Source organism: Coregonus lavaretus (genome assembly GCF_964263955.1).
Source record: "Coregonus lavaretus genome assembly, chromosome: 34".
NCBI lineage: Eukaryota > Metazoa > Chordata > Actinopteri > Salmoniformes > Salmonidae > Coregonus > Coregonus lavaretus.
Window position 1 is genome coordinate 8199325 of NC_140021.1, and position 12985 is coordinate 8212309.

A 12985-nucleotide genomic window follows, 5' to 3' on the forward strand; every position below is an offset into this window, starting at 1 on the left:
GTTCGAATCCCCAAGCCGACTAGTTGAAACATCTGTTGATGTGCCCTTGAGCAAGGCACTTATCTCCAATTGCTCCTGTAAGTTGCTCTGGATAAGAGTGTCTGCTAAATGACTAAAACGTAAATGTATTGTAAAGCATGACAAGTTAACACAAGAATGACTACAAACCATATGGTACAAGACCTCAGCAGTAGTGGCATCCATGCTTGCCTCAATTCCAGAGGGCCCCAAACTTTGTTGCTTGGCTCTCTGGTCACATTCAGCGCATTCCTTTCCAGTATGCCTGCTGCCTATTAAAGTAACTGCCAGTGCAGAGAAGGCTTGGGCCCATTGTTTGAAGAAGGGGAAAACATCACTATTGTAGGCGCACCCCCAATGCTTCATGTAATTGCGTTCATGTTCTCAAGTGAGACAGTGGTTCTCATTCAGTCGATGTTAGATATGCATACAATAGCTTTGTTGTGTCATGTTATTCAGTATTCTGCAACAGGACTCCTTCTGTTAGGTTTCTATAAGGCTTTCTAAGTCACCATCCACTACTAGGTGATTGGAGAATGAGGAGTGATGAACCCCACACACATGTAGTGGACATGAGGCAGTCATGATACACACACAGCACCTTCATGTCTGCACGCACACACACACACATCCATCTCAACATTGTAGAAAAATGGTGGTGCAAGACAAATAATAATATATGTTTTCTCTTTCATGTGAGGAGCTGTAGCCCAAACCGAGAGGACAGTGGTGAGGGTCTGTCGTTAGATATGGGTCAGTGAACTGGAGGTAGGGGATTTTATAGTATCCAATTCTAATTTTGTTCTGGAAATATATTGATAATACATCTAACATATCAGAGTAAGGGCAGTACACCGTTACTTTAACATTGTTACCATACATTTTGATGTTTAGAATGTCTTATCCTGTAACTACATGGTAATAACGTAGTAGGTAGGCCTACTTTCCCTAGTTATTCCACTTTATAGGCTAGCTACTCTGTTATAACATATGTAATGTGTTAAAGTGTGCAACACAAACAGATGACCATCCTATCATCCAATGGCCATATGCCTTCACTTCACATAATACAATAAAAGCTTGAATGAGAGTGACGTAGCTAGAAGGAAGTACCTCCCTGAGAGGGAGTGAGTGGCTCGCCTATGAGCGAGTGAACGAGAGAAAGCTGAGGGCAACTGTAACTCACTGCATGACAGGAGCGTCGCTGAAATCGTCTGCAGACAAGACACAAGTAACCTGCACTGTTCTATCCGTACACTTCGTGGACCTTCTGTCTGGTGCTTCTGCTAGAGTTTTTTGTGCATTTCTTTGTGAAATAGGAGTATGCTATTTCGAGAGCAGCCTTGCAAATGATTTATCTTCCGTCTTTCTGGGACTTTGTAGTAAATGTCAGATGATTCAACCCCAGAACGCAATACTGTAACTGAATCAAAGACTACTTTTTTTCGGGATAAATAGGCCTACCTACACAATATTGATTGACGCAACCGATTGAGACACTCAGACGCTCGTGTTCAAGTGAGGATCAGCTCAAAGCATATCCAAAACGGATTACGGTTCCAATGGTTTCCTGAAAAGGGGGCGTACCATATGTAAGAAGAAACAGACTTTACGCGCAGATCATTCGACTACAACCGCGCATTGTGTACTGTAAAGTTGACTGGCTGCTGGAACTCGAAATGTATGTTAGAATAGCACAATTTCTTTGACCCGATTAAATATTTGAATGCGCATGTTTTTAAAAGAAAACAGTGTTTCCACATGCTCTTATTTGAATAGGCTATATGTCATTTGGAAATACTGTTTGATTTCTTTCTATACTTTTCTTGCACGGCTGGAACAAGCGTTGCCATGCAGGCCATCATGCACTGTTGCACAATGTTAGAGATACAACTGATCGTCTGACACCATATCTAATTTTAAGGGATATCTTGTAGGCTGTCTCAACCAACTATTGGAAATGTATTTTGCGTAAACAGCTTGCTGGATATGTTAGAGATACAACTGATCGTCTGACACCATATCTAATTTTAGGGGATATCTTGTAGGCTGTCTCAACCAACTATTGGAAATGTATTTTGCGTAAACAGCTTGCTGGATATTACACCACCATGATGGCAAACGAGAATCCTTATGACAGTCGCTTTATTGTCGAAAAATACATCCATAACAAACTGTTGAAGAAGGGATTTGTATGGGAATTTCAAGCAGAAAACGATTCTCCAAATAATTTATTTGGGGACCCCTCTACACCCAACACCCCCGAAGTTTTTGCACGGAGGTCCCAGCCCACCGCCGCGGTCGAGGACACCGACTCTCCTTTCCAAAACAGGAGTCCGCAACCGGACCCACATGTCAGGCTCCACAGGGTCCTGCGCGAGGCGGGGGACGAGATTGAAAGAATGTATCTGCGGGACTTTGCAGAGATGTCGGGGCAATTGCATTTTACGCCCAGCACGGCACAGAGAAGGTTTACCGCTGTAATAGATGAGCTCTTCAGCGACGGGGTAAACTGGGGTCGGATTGTGGCTTTCTTTGAGTTTGGAGGGACAATGTGCGTGGAGAGCGTCAACCGGGAGATGACGTCCCAGGTGGACAACATCGCTCTTTGGATGACGGAGTATCTGAACGGACCCCTACAGAACTGGATCCAGGAGAATGGTGGCTGGGTATGTTTGTTAATAAATCATTCCGCATTTGCTCAGCCTCTATCCACCTATCACACCTATAGGCATAGATGCATCAGTTGCAAATCTCTTCTCATCAGTTGTAAGCACATACACTTACAGTGGATCAATCACTTCAGGTGAGCATGCACCTGACCCTACCATTACCTCTGTCGACCCCAAAATCAGACCACTAGCACATGTGCACCACCACCATTGTCTAACATTTGGGTCCCTATGTCAGCCAACCCTGTTATCATGATAAGGACAGTATAGGCCTACATGGATTGAAAATTGTCTGTTTTTGCTGTTCCTATTCTACTGGCCAATATTTCAGTCAGTCTAGGGAAACCCTACCCCTAGACTGACTGAAGGTCAAGCACACACACTCAGAAAGCCCACACTGAATGAGCTTGACTGCATTCTACTCTGTCATTTGTTTGCCAGATGTTTGGAAACGCCTGTGACATCACTTCTCTCCCCCAACATGTGTGCTTTGAGTGGAACTGCTACACAGTATGATGTCTTTGAGGCAAAAAATGGGCATGTTTCCACCATTTCCAATGAATGAACAGAGCGTTTCCCTATTTAGCGTCCACATCAAATGAAGAGAAAAAAAAGCCTCCCCTGTTTCAGTCTCTCCTCTTAGTTCATTACATCCCGTCCGTCTGTTTTACCGCATCGCTCTAGCATTGAATAATTTACGGCTGAAATTGGAACAGGCACACCATGCTTTCATACACTCCCATCTTGGTGTAGTAGAGTCTATGTCTAGGTTACCATAATCACAAATGTACTCCTCCTTTGGTGGTTAATTCACCCTCTTTTTCTTTAATTGATAATTTGCATAATCACGGATGAGCAAATGAACTGCTCAAATAGAGAAGCAATGGTTACAGGGACTTACATGATGACCACATCAGCTCTGTGGGTGTGTCCGTGTGCACCATCGTGCGCACGCTGATTTTGTCTATACTCACCAGACGCATTCATGACACGCAGGTTAAAATACCAAAACCAACTGTGATCCAACTATATTAATTAAGGGAGAGGTCAAAAAACATATGAAACATTCATGGACATTTAGCTAACATTTAGCTATCTTGCTGTTGCTAGCTAATTCGTCCTGAGAGACAAACATTGGGCTGTTATGTTACCTCAAATGCATATGGTCCATTTTTTTTTTTTTTTTAGAATGTTGACTGATTTTCAGTCACACAAAATCGTGTGTTTTCTACGACAATTAATCCACAGACAAAAGTACAAACGTAGTTCATTTTTATTTAGTTTTCTTTGATTAATATCGCCTAGTTCATTCTTCTTCTGTGGATTTTAAATGGGGGTTGGCAACCAACTTTAAGGTGCATTACCGCCACCAACTGGACTGGAGTGTGGACCTCGTTCATTTTTCAATCATGGGTATATGCTGGTAAAACCAATGAGTAGATAGGAGAGGCGGGACTTGCAGCGCGTCTGAAATAGAACTATCTATTTTAACGCCTGGCTACGCAGACGCCCGTTGACGCGCGCTAGCAGTTTGGATTAAGTGATTGAATAACATAAATGTGTACATTTATTTTGCAACGCTCGCACATGCAACACAGGCGGGTCAGCATGTTAACATTTGATTTGGAATGAAGTATATTTAAATCTCATGATATTGATTGGACACTTTTACTGGCTCTTCATGTCCTCTTTACTTGACCCATCACTTGACCCGTCACCGTGATTAATGTGGCATGCATGGTTCCCAAGACACAGGCAGATGTTACCATTTGCCTGCCAGACAGACAGAGACTGTATGCATAGACTGCTGTGGAAAGGGAGAAGGGAGGTGGTAGCTGTCTGGAGCAGAATAAATAGCAGAGGCCATACGCTTCAACCACCAGCTCCAGGGCTGCTAGGGAAATCACATTTTCATTATAAAGTTGTGTGTTATTTTGGAAGTTTAGTGGAGTTATTGAAGATGTCTTTTCTCCGCAAAAACAAGAATAACTGTTTCTGTGTGTGTGTATGTGTGTGTGTGTGTTTATAAAATATTTGTGCATAGCAGTGGTCATTTCTACTTGTTCCATCACAGGACAATTAGGAAGCAATCAGCACTGAGGTACTTTTCATTGGTTTGTATTATTCAGAAGGTTCCAGCACTCCCGTCTCGAGCCAATCAATGATTCATTTATTTAATTTTGTCATCAAAACAACCATTTTGCATTTGTATTAAGACTATATTCACAGAGGAAGACATGTTCCAGTTAAAAAGGCATTTACAATCTTTGAATTTAGTCCATTTATTACTCTTTTCAGTAGCTATTCATTATCATTAGCATTGTTCCAACAAGACCTGGTTTTATTTAAGCAATAAGGCCTGAGGGGGTGTGGTATATGGCCAATATACCAAGGCTAAGGGCTGTTCTTAAGCACAACGCAACGCGGAGTGCCTGGATACAGCCCTTAGCCGTGGTATATTGGCCATATATCATAAACCCCTGAGGTGCCTTATTGCTATTATAAACTGTTACCAATGTAATTAGAGCAGTAAAAATAAATGTTTTGTCATACCCGTGGTATACGGTATGATATACCACGGCTTTCAGCCAATCAGCATTTCTCAAGCAATAATTTTGCTAGGACTGGGAGTGGTCTGAGTCGGGAGGGGGAACTTGAAAACTAGCTGTTATTGGCAAAGAGGTTTGGAACTCTCTTTCTTATTGGTCTATGAACTTATCTACCGCCTGGTGATGTCACCGAGCAGGCCAAAACACCATCCCACCACAACAGGTTGACATTTCAGGCGGTCTTTTCAAACAGCTCTTACACTAAAAGGGCATTAACATCACAGGAGGTTGGTGGCACCTTAATTGGGGAGGATGGGCTCGTGGTAATGGCTGGAGCAGAATAGGTGGAACGGTATCAAATACATCAAACACATGGTTTCCAGGTGTTTGATGCCATTCCATTTGCTCCGTTCCGGCCATTGATGTACAGGTAAGGTAGTAGAGAAAGGTTGTTCACTATCACATTTTGAGCTGATCATGGTCTTTCCCACAATTCCTCTGATGTGTCCTCCTGGCACAAATAAATCTTGAAACGATGCGTTACAACCAAAGAATGGCCATGTCTGTCAGATGGACCCTCTAAATTGGTCAGATGGCTTAGCTTAGCTGTCAAGAAGAATTGTCCTTTCCCCCTTATGGCTAAGCTGTACTTATTATCCTTTCCATGTGATTCATTAATCCTCGGATAAAGCCTGCCGAATAATTGCCCCGTCTGTGTAGAGTACATGATTCAGCTGCGCTACCCTGTGCTTTTTCAGTACTACTGTTATTCCAGATCCCCTGCTGGGACAACCCCAGTTTACCAGCCTGTGATCAAGACCCTTTGTCTTGTATTAGCCCAATTAGATTTCTGTTTTATTTTGAGTTTCTGAAGAATTGCCTTCATATCTTTCTGATCTTTAGTCTACAGGTAACTGTTTGTGGTGACTTGTTTAGTTGTTTATTCCGCAGATTGACGTTTATTCTCATGAGTCTTGGCCTGGAGGCAGAACTGAGCGATTTCCCCTTAGATGCAAAGTCAGAATTGGCTGTATAAAAAAAAATGCATGAAAACAGAAATTTAAGGTTACGGTTAGGAATTAGGGTTAGCAGTGTGTTTAAGGTTAGGGTGAAGGTTAGGTTTAAAATCAGATTTTATGACTTTGTGGCTGTGCCAGCTAGTGACCACTGCAGAGCTGCCTCCAGAACAACATTCATGACGAATAACGCTAACCTGTGTTTATTGTTGATTCCCCCGAGAAGATTTTGACTTTGAATGCGATTTTAGTTTTTATTTTGATAGCCCTTGGGGATTCCAGCCTAAACAAATCAGTGTAAATAAGGTGGAAAAAAGGATGGGTATGTTTACAGGCAGGAAAAGGTCACTTGACACCATGGTAACAGGACCACGCTTTGCCTCGTGGGTGTCTTGCGATCCAGTTTGGTCATTTCTATGACCAAACTGGAGCTACATTCTAGTTATCCTACGACATATGTTTTATACTGTAAGTAGGGCCTAGTATGAGCCACAGCAGAGATCATCCCAATTACGAACTTCGATTCCCCATCTCTGTTATTGCAGAGTATCCAGAGTATGCTCTGGGGGCCCATTATGGAACGCACTCTCTCTGTTTGGCCAGCTTCTTCTATGCTGGGAAGATTTTCCCATTTCTGCTTTGTATGTCAGAAAAACTTTTAATCGCAATAAGAGCTGCATATAGTTGCCTCCAATTAGTTGGAAGACTTTTGATGTTCTTTAGGTCTTGGATTCAAGCTTTGTTCTTTGTTGACATGAGGTTGTAGGGAGCCGACGTTGCTCTTTCATGTCTAAATGTTTTAAAAAAACAACGAACAAAAAGCTTCTCAAATTTAAAGTCACTCACTCTTTCGTACTCTGTAGTTGGGATTGTGTCAAGGTAGGACATGCCTGGCATGATGATGTACAGTACACTATACCACACCATACTGTAGTTTACCCCAAATGGTTCAAATCAGTAAACTGGAAATATCAGTATCACCAACCAGATTTTTACACTTTTTTTTGCAAACAAACTAAAATAACATTGGCAGGAAACTACTTGGGTATGCAAATGAGGACAGGTGGTGTGTCGATTTGCAATTGGCGGATTGCAGCTTACCTAATGAGGTTTTTCATTGTCTGCTTAGTGCTAGTCTTTAACTCATTTAATGTGTTTTTATGATAGTTGTTGGTTATCATAATGTAATAACTGTACATGTTCCTAACTGCCTATAATGTGGATGAGGGAGGAATGACATGAATTTAGGGGATTGAGCTGCTTGTTAATGTACTCCGCCGCTCATCCCTTTTGGCTCAGTTTGAGATGATTGCGGTTAGCCTGTTGCTATTAAAAACATTTGAAATAATGTCCATTAATTTGTCTGGACAGGGCCTTTGAGCTCAATCAAATCTAATGAGTGATAACAAATGACTGTGTTAGCAGGGCATAAATAAACTTAATAGCAAATGTATTTTGTATGCTCATTCAATCGCTCTGAGTTACATTTACATTTTTACATTTTAGTCATTTAGCAGACGCTCTTAACCAGAGCGACTTACAGGAGCAATTAGGGTTAAGTGCCTTGCTCAAGGGCACATTAACGTCATTTAGCAGACGCTCTTAGCCAGAGCGACTCACAAATTGGTGCGTTCACCCTATAGCCAGTGGGATAACCACTTTACAATTTGGGGGGGGGGGGGGGGGTTAGAAGGAATACTTTATCCTATCCCAGGTATTCCTTAAAGAGGTGGGGTTTCAAATGTCTCCGGAAGGTGGTGAGTGACTCCGCTGTCCTGGCGTCGTGAGGGAGCTTGTTCCACCATTGGGGTGCCAGAGCAGCGAACAGTTTTGACTGGGGCCAGAGCAGCGAACAGTTTTGACTGTTACATGCTCTGTGTCATTAAGTTACCAACCTTTTATCAGTTTGCTCTTTAGTTTGTGTGAGTAGGCTAGAGTCATTCAGGTGCTCAACTCACGCAGTGCATACCTGTGGCTCTTGGCATTTGTTTGCCTCGATGAAGGACGCTGATTGGCTATGTTTACCGTCAGGTGGAGCTCAATGAGGCATGTTTGACCTTGTTGATATTTCTGTGGTGGTAGTAGAGGAAAGGTGTTGAAAGGGAAATAAAAAGAAAAGTGCTTCAATCATTGGCACGTTAGTCAGGTATTCATTTCTCTGTGTATGTGCCTCTTACCAAGAGCTTTCAAGTGACATTGTTAATAGAAGCGAACTCGACACTGAGAGCGGGATGTGAAAACCCCCAGAGGTAAAGACAAGAAAGACCAGGAGCTTTTCTCTTTCTGATGTTTCCTCCGAATAATGGCTTCAAACGAACCCACTGCATATCCTGCAGTTGCCGTACCTACCCTCACCCCTCAGGCTATGAGGGCAGAGGAGAGAGAAGAAGAGAGGAGAGAACAGAGGGATGGGTGAAAAAGGAAATGCAGAGGTAAGAAAGGGGTGTGGACCGAAGAGAAGGGGAGTTTGAAAGGAGAAGAGAGCCGAGCTAAAGAATGAGAAAAGATGGAGGAGATCCGTGGGTCAGCCGTTGTTGTGTGTCCGGCTTACGATGCAGGCTGCAATGTTCAGGACTCATTGACCTAGATAATACCAGGATTTTAGCGGAATACAAGGATCAGACGCCTGTATAATGTTTTGGGGAATTGTATCTCTGCATGATATCGTTTTGGAGATGAAAAAGCACAATTCACAAACATCTGACAGAATTAATCACAGAGAAGTGCAGATATTTATTTTAAAGAAAGTGTTTCTAAAATAATTCAGAGCACCTATTTTTCAAGATCACAGAGAGGGAGGAACTTTAGAACTGTGTGCTACAGTAGGTGGGCTCAGTAGAAAGTAAAAACCATAGGGGAAATACCAGCAGAGTTACCTTGAACACACATCTAGAGATCAACAGAACATTTCACTTGTTTAGCTTTGAGTCAGAAAATACCCTAAAAACTTTCTTGTTGCCACCAAGTTCTTTGTGTTTTTATTCATCAGTCCTTCTGCAGAGCCGCCCTTGTCCGCTAACTGTAAATGTGGTCACGTGGTTTTAGAAAATGTTGTGTCTGGGTAACCCCCTAACACATACAAATACACATGGATCTACACACCCCCCAAATTACTATTGATGTAAATTCCAAGCAGACCTGGGTTCAAATAATATTTATAGCCTGCCTGAACTGCCAGATAGGCGGTGCTTACACTTTTGAGACTATTGTATTAGTTCCTTTTCGCCAGGCAAGCTGAATCAAATCCAGCTAAAGGATTTGCAATGATTTCAAATAGTATTTGAACCCAGATCCGATGCCAAGTACAGTAAAGGTCTGTATAGTATACAGCAGGCTGGACCCCTGCCTCAGCTCCAGACTGGCTCAGGGATCCTTTGTTGACCAAAGCAGATTTGTCTTTTGAAAGGACTGTGGACATCTGTAATCTGGTCGGAATTGATTTATACCCCATTTGAAAGTAATGGGGTAGTCGTATGGGTGTTGCAAGACTTTTGTCCATCTGCTGTGGCTCCACACCAGCTTCCTAACGCAGTCCCAGCAACTGGAATTATGGCTTTGTACAGTATGTTGACAGCCCTTCTGAAGTATGATGCTGTACGTATCCTCTCTCTCAATCTCTCCCTTTTATTCTCTTTCCCACTCACTACATTTTCGATTTTGGTATGAACGTAACACATGCTGTGTGGACACCTTTTGTCATACACTCTTAGAAAATAGGGTTCCAAAAGGGTTCTTCGGCTGTCCCCATAGGAGAACCCTTTTTGGTTTCAGGTAGAACCCTTTTGGGTTCCATGTAGAACCCTCTGTAGAAAGGGTTCTTCATGGAGCCCAAAGAGTTCTATCTGGAACCAAAAGGGTTCTACCTCAAACCAAAAAGGGTTCTACTATGGGGACAGCCGAAGAACCCTTTTGGAACCCTATTTTCTAAGAGTGTATGACAAAAGGTGTCCACACAGCATGTGTTACGTTCATACCAAAATCGAAAATGTAGTGAGTGGGAAAGAGAATAAAAGGGAGAGATTGAGAGAGAGGATACGTACAGCATCATACTTCAGAAGGGTTGTCAACATACTGTACAAAGCCATAATTCCAGTTGCTGGGACTGCGTTAGGCTTCAGAAACTGTTTAGGAAAGCAGTGTTTTTTTCTCCAGACTCATTAGATTAATGACCAACTATCATCCACCTCCCGAGGAACGCTGGTTGCCATTGTGGGACCAAACATAATGGCCATAGGCTTTGTTCCGGCTTAACCCATGCTGTATGGGACATCAACATCAAACCCTTTGCCCAACAATGACTAGTGTTTGGAATGTAGCCTGAAGATAAACAAGAGGTACATGTTGAACTCTAAAAGCGCCAACAGGGGTACATTTTGACCCCAAAGGGCAAAAAATATCATCATTTCGAAAACCTTGTTAAAAATGAAAAAGAATCTCTCTTTTGTATACTAGTGGTATACTAAACTAAAAATGTGGACTCAATCGTAAACTTTGTGTTAAAGGACCAAATTTGCCACAGATATAGATATGGAGCCACCACAGATTTAGCCCCTGGGGGGGCGTGGCAGTCAATATAACAGAAAAATAACAAAACATTGTAAATACATATTTAGCTTCCAATCAATGTCATTATACCAAGTCGAACATCATATTTCAGATGCAATTGGAACTGAGTTGATAGCCCATAGCGTTCCAAAGTTAGAGCTAAAAGTCTGATGGCACCGGTGCCCATATCGTGCATATCGGTGGCCATCTTAGGTCATACCTGTATGTCAGATCAGCTCAATCGGCAATTTCTCAGCCTCTGAGTATCACAGAAACACAACACTTTGAATGAACAACAGACAAATGTTCATAGCAAGTGGTTATAGATTAAATAGATTTAAAAAATCGGTTAAAACATGAATAACATACAAAAACGTATATTTTGAAACATCAAATTTGACTAAAATATGTTTATTAAAGGGTAATTTAAACAATTTACTTGTGTTATAAAAGGTTCATAAAATAAAGTGTTACTGCTTGACAGACAGTGTCTCTTTGCAATCATTAATTAATTAATAATTACCCACCCGCTTTTAAGAAAAAAATATGTTGCCGCTTTTAGGGTTAACTGAAGATTTTGTAGAGTGTTTTGTATTTCGGCAGCACTAAGGTATCCAACGACTGTCCCGATCTTGCACGGAGATGGGGACAAAGCACCCTGTCAAGGAAATAAAAAAAGGCTCCTGTAGCTGTGGAGTCATCTGTCCCCCGCACAAAGGGAAATCCGATTTTGTTTGACAAAAAAAACCCTGCAAGTACCAGGCAATCCACCCCCCTTCCCTTCAAAACACGGTTAATTCAACCACCCACACAAAAGTTGTCAACGCTGACAGTTGGCACATAGGAGCATTTAACTGTAAATCCATGTCTCCCGCTCAAAGCGGGTACAGACAGACGCAGACGGTACACACACACACATACATATAAACACAAAGACACAACCGACTGGTATTTGCACAAAAGGACATACACACATGAAAAGTACGCAGACTTGCATAAGAACAGAGACTTAACATTGAATATTGAATACACACACACAGAGTTGAACGGGTCCACACGCTGAAAACAGAAATGGGAAAAAGACACAGTAGTGACAGCACTCAGACCAATATAAACACTGTATTTGGTGTGCTCTCTGCACAATGTGTCTTACGTGTGGGAGTGTGTGTGGGCAGGATTTGGTGGCTTGCTATAATGGAATTAGTCTGGGAGCAGGGTACAGATTGCCTTGTTCCCTGCTTTTAAACAGTCTCTCTCTCTCTCTCTACTGTTCTGCAATTGCCTCAGTCTCGATTCTGTGATTTGTTAATTTCCTCAATATAAAAGTCTCTCTTACTTGTTCATGTAAATACTGGTGATCCACCACATTTGTTTGTGTGTTGTTTTCATTTTGTGCTATAGGCTACAGTGTTGTGTGCTTCCTATGTCTCTCTCTGGGCAGAAGCACTAGTTTATTTTATTTGCCATTTCAATGCTATTTATTTTATTTAACTAGGCAAGTCAGTTAAGAACAAATTCTTATTTACAATGACGGCCTACACCGGGCCAATTGTGCGCCGCCCTATGGGACTCCCAATCACGGCCGGTTGTGATACAGCCTGGAATCGAACCAGGGGGTCTGTAGTGACACCTCAAGCACTGAGATGCAGTGCCTTAGACCGCTGCGCCACTCGGGAGCTCTATCTTGTCTTTGGATCTAGTAAAACTCAAGGAGGTACGCTAGTTGCTGAACTTTGCTCTGCACTGATCTGGAATCTGGAAGAAACAATAAACTCTCCCTCTAAATCTAACTAACTACTGTTTTCATGTCATTACAGACCAATTTGTCTCAGTGGAGGTCTTGTCAAAAGTGTGGCATTCCAAGTCCTTTCTTCCCTTGACTTATGTTGTCTGGAGGAAACAGATTCTGGGTGCCCTTAAAACAGTGAAGAGGGGCTGAAGCCAAGTGTTCCCCCCTCTCCGGTACCTCCGGGTCGGGTTATGGCTCTGTCACTCGCCATCTGGTGCACCGTTTGCACCCGCCATCGCAGGGCCTGTGAACCCAAAAAAAGCTTGCCCACAAAAAATGACATTTCCTACCAACGGTCCAACTGGAGCTCAGTACAGACCGCAAAACATGAATCCCCCTCTTTCATATGTCCACAGTAAGCTTCTCCCTCAGGACTAGAGATAGCCAGAAGACCAG

General features: G+C 42.4%; 1 protein-coding gene across 1 annotated transcript in view; it reads left to right on the plus strand.

Annotated features, from left to right (window-relative positions):
• The first annotated feature begins 1174 nt into the window (after positions 1–1174).
• The window catches only part of LOC311109438 (apoptosis regulator Bcl-2-like), an 83788-nt gene continuing 71977 nt past the window's right edge, over positions 1175–12985 (plus strand). The window contains exon 1 of the mRNA XM_084152332.1: positions 1175–2687. Coding sequence (XP_084008458.1) covers positions 2130–2687 — 558 coding nt within the window. The 5' untranslated portion in view covers positions 1175–2129. The remainder of the gene's footprint in view (positions 2688–12985) is intronic.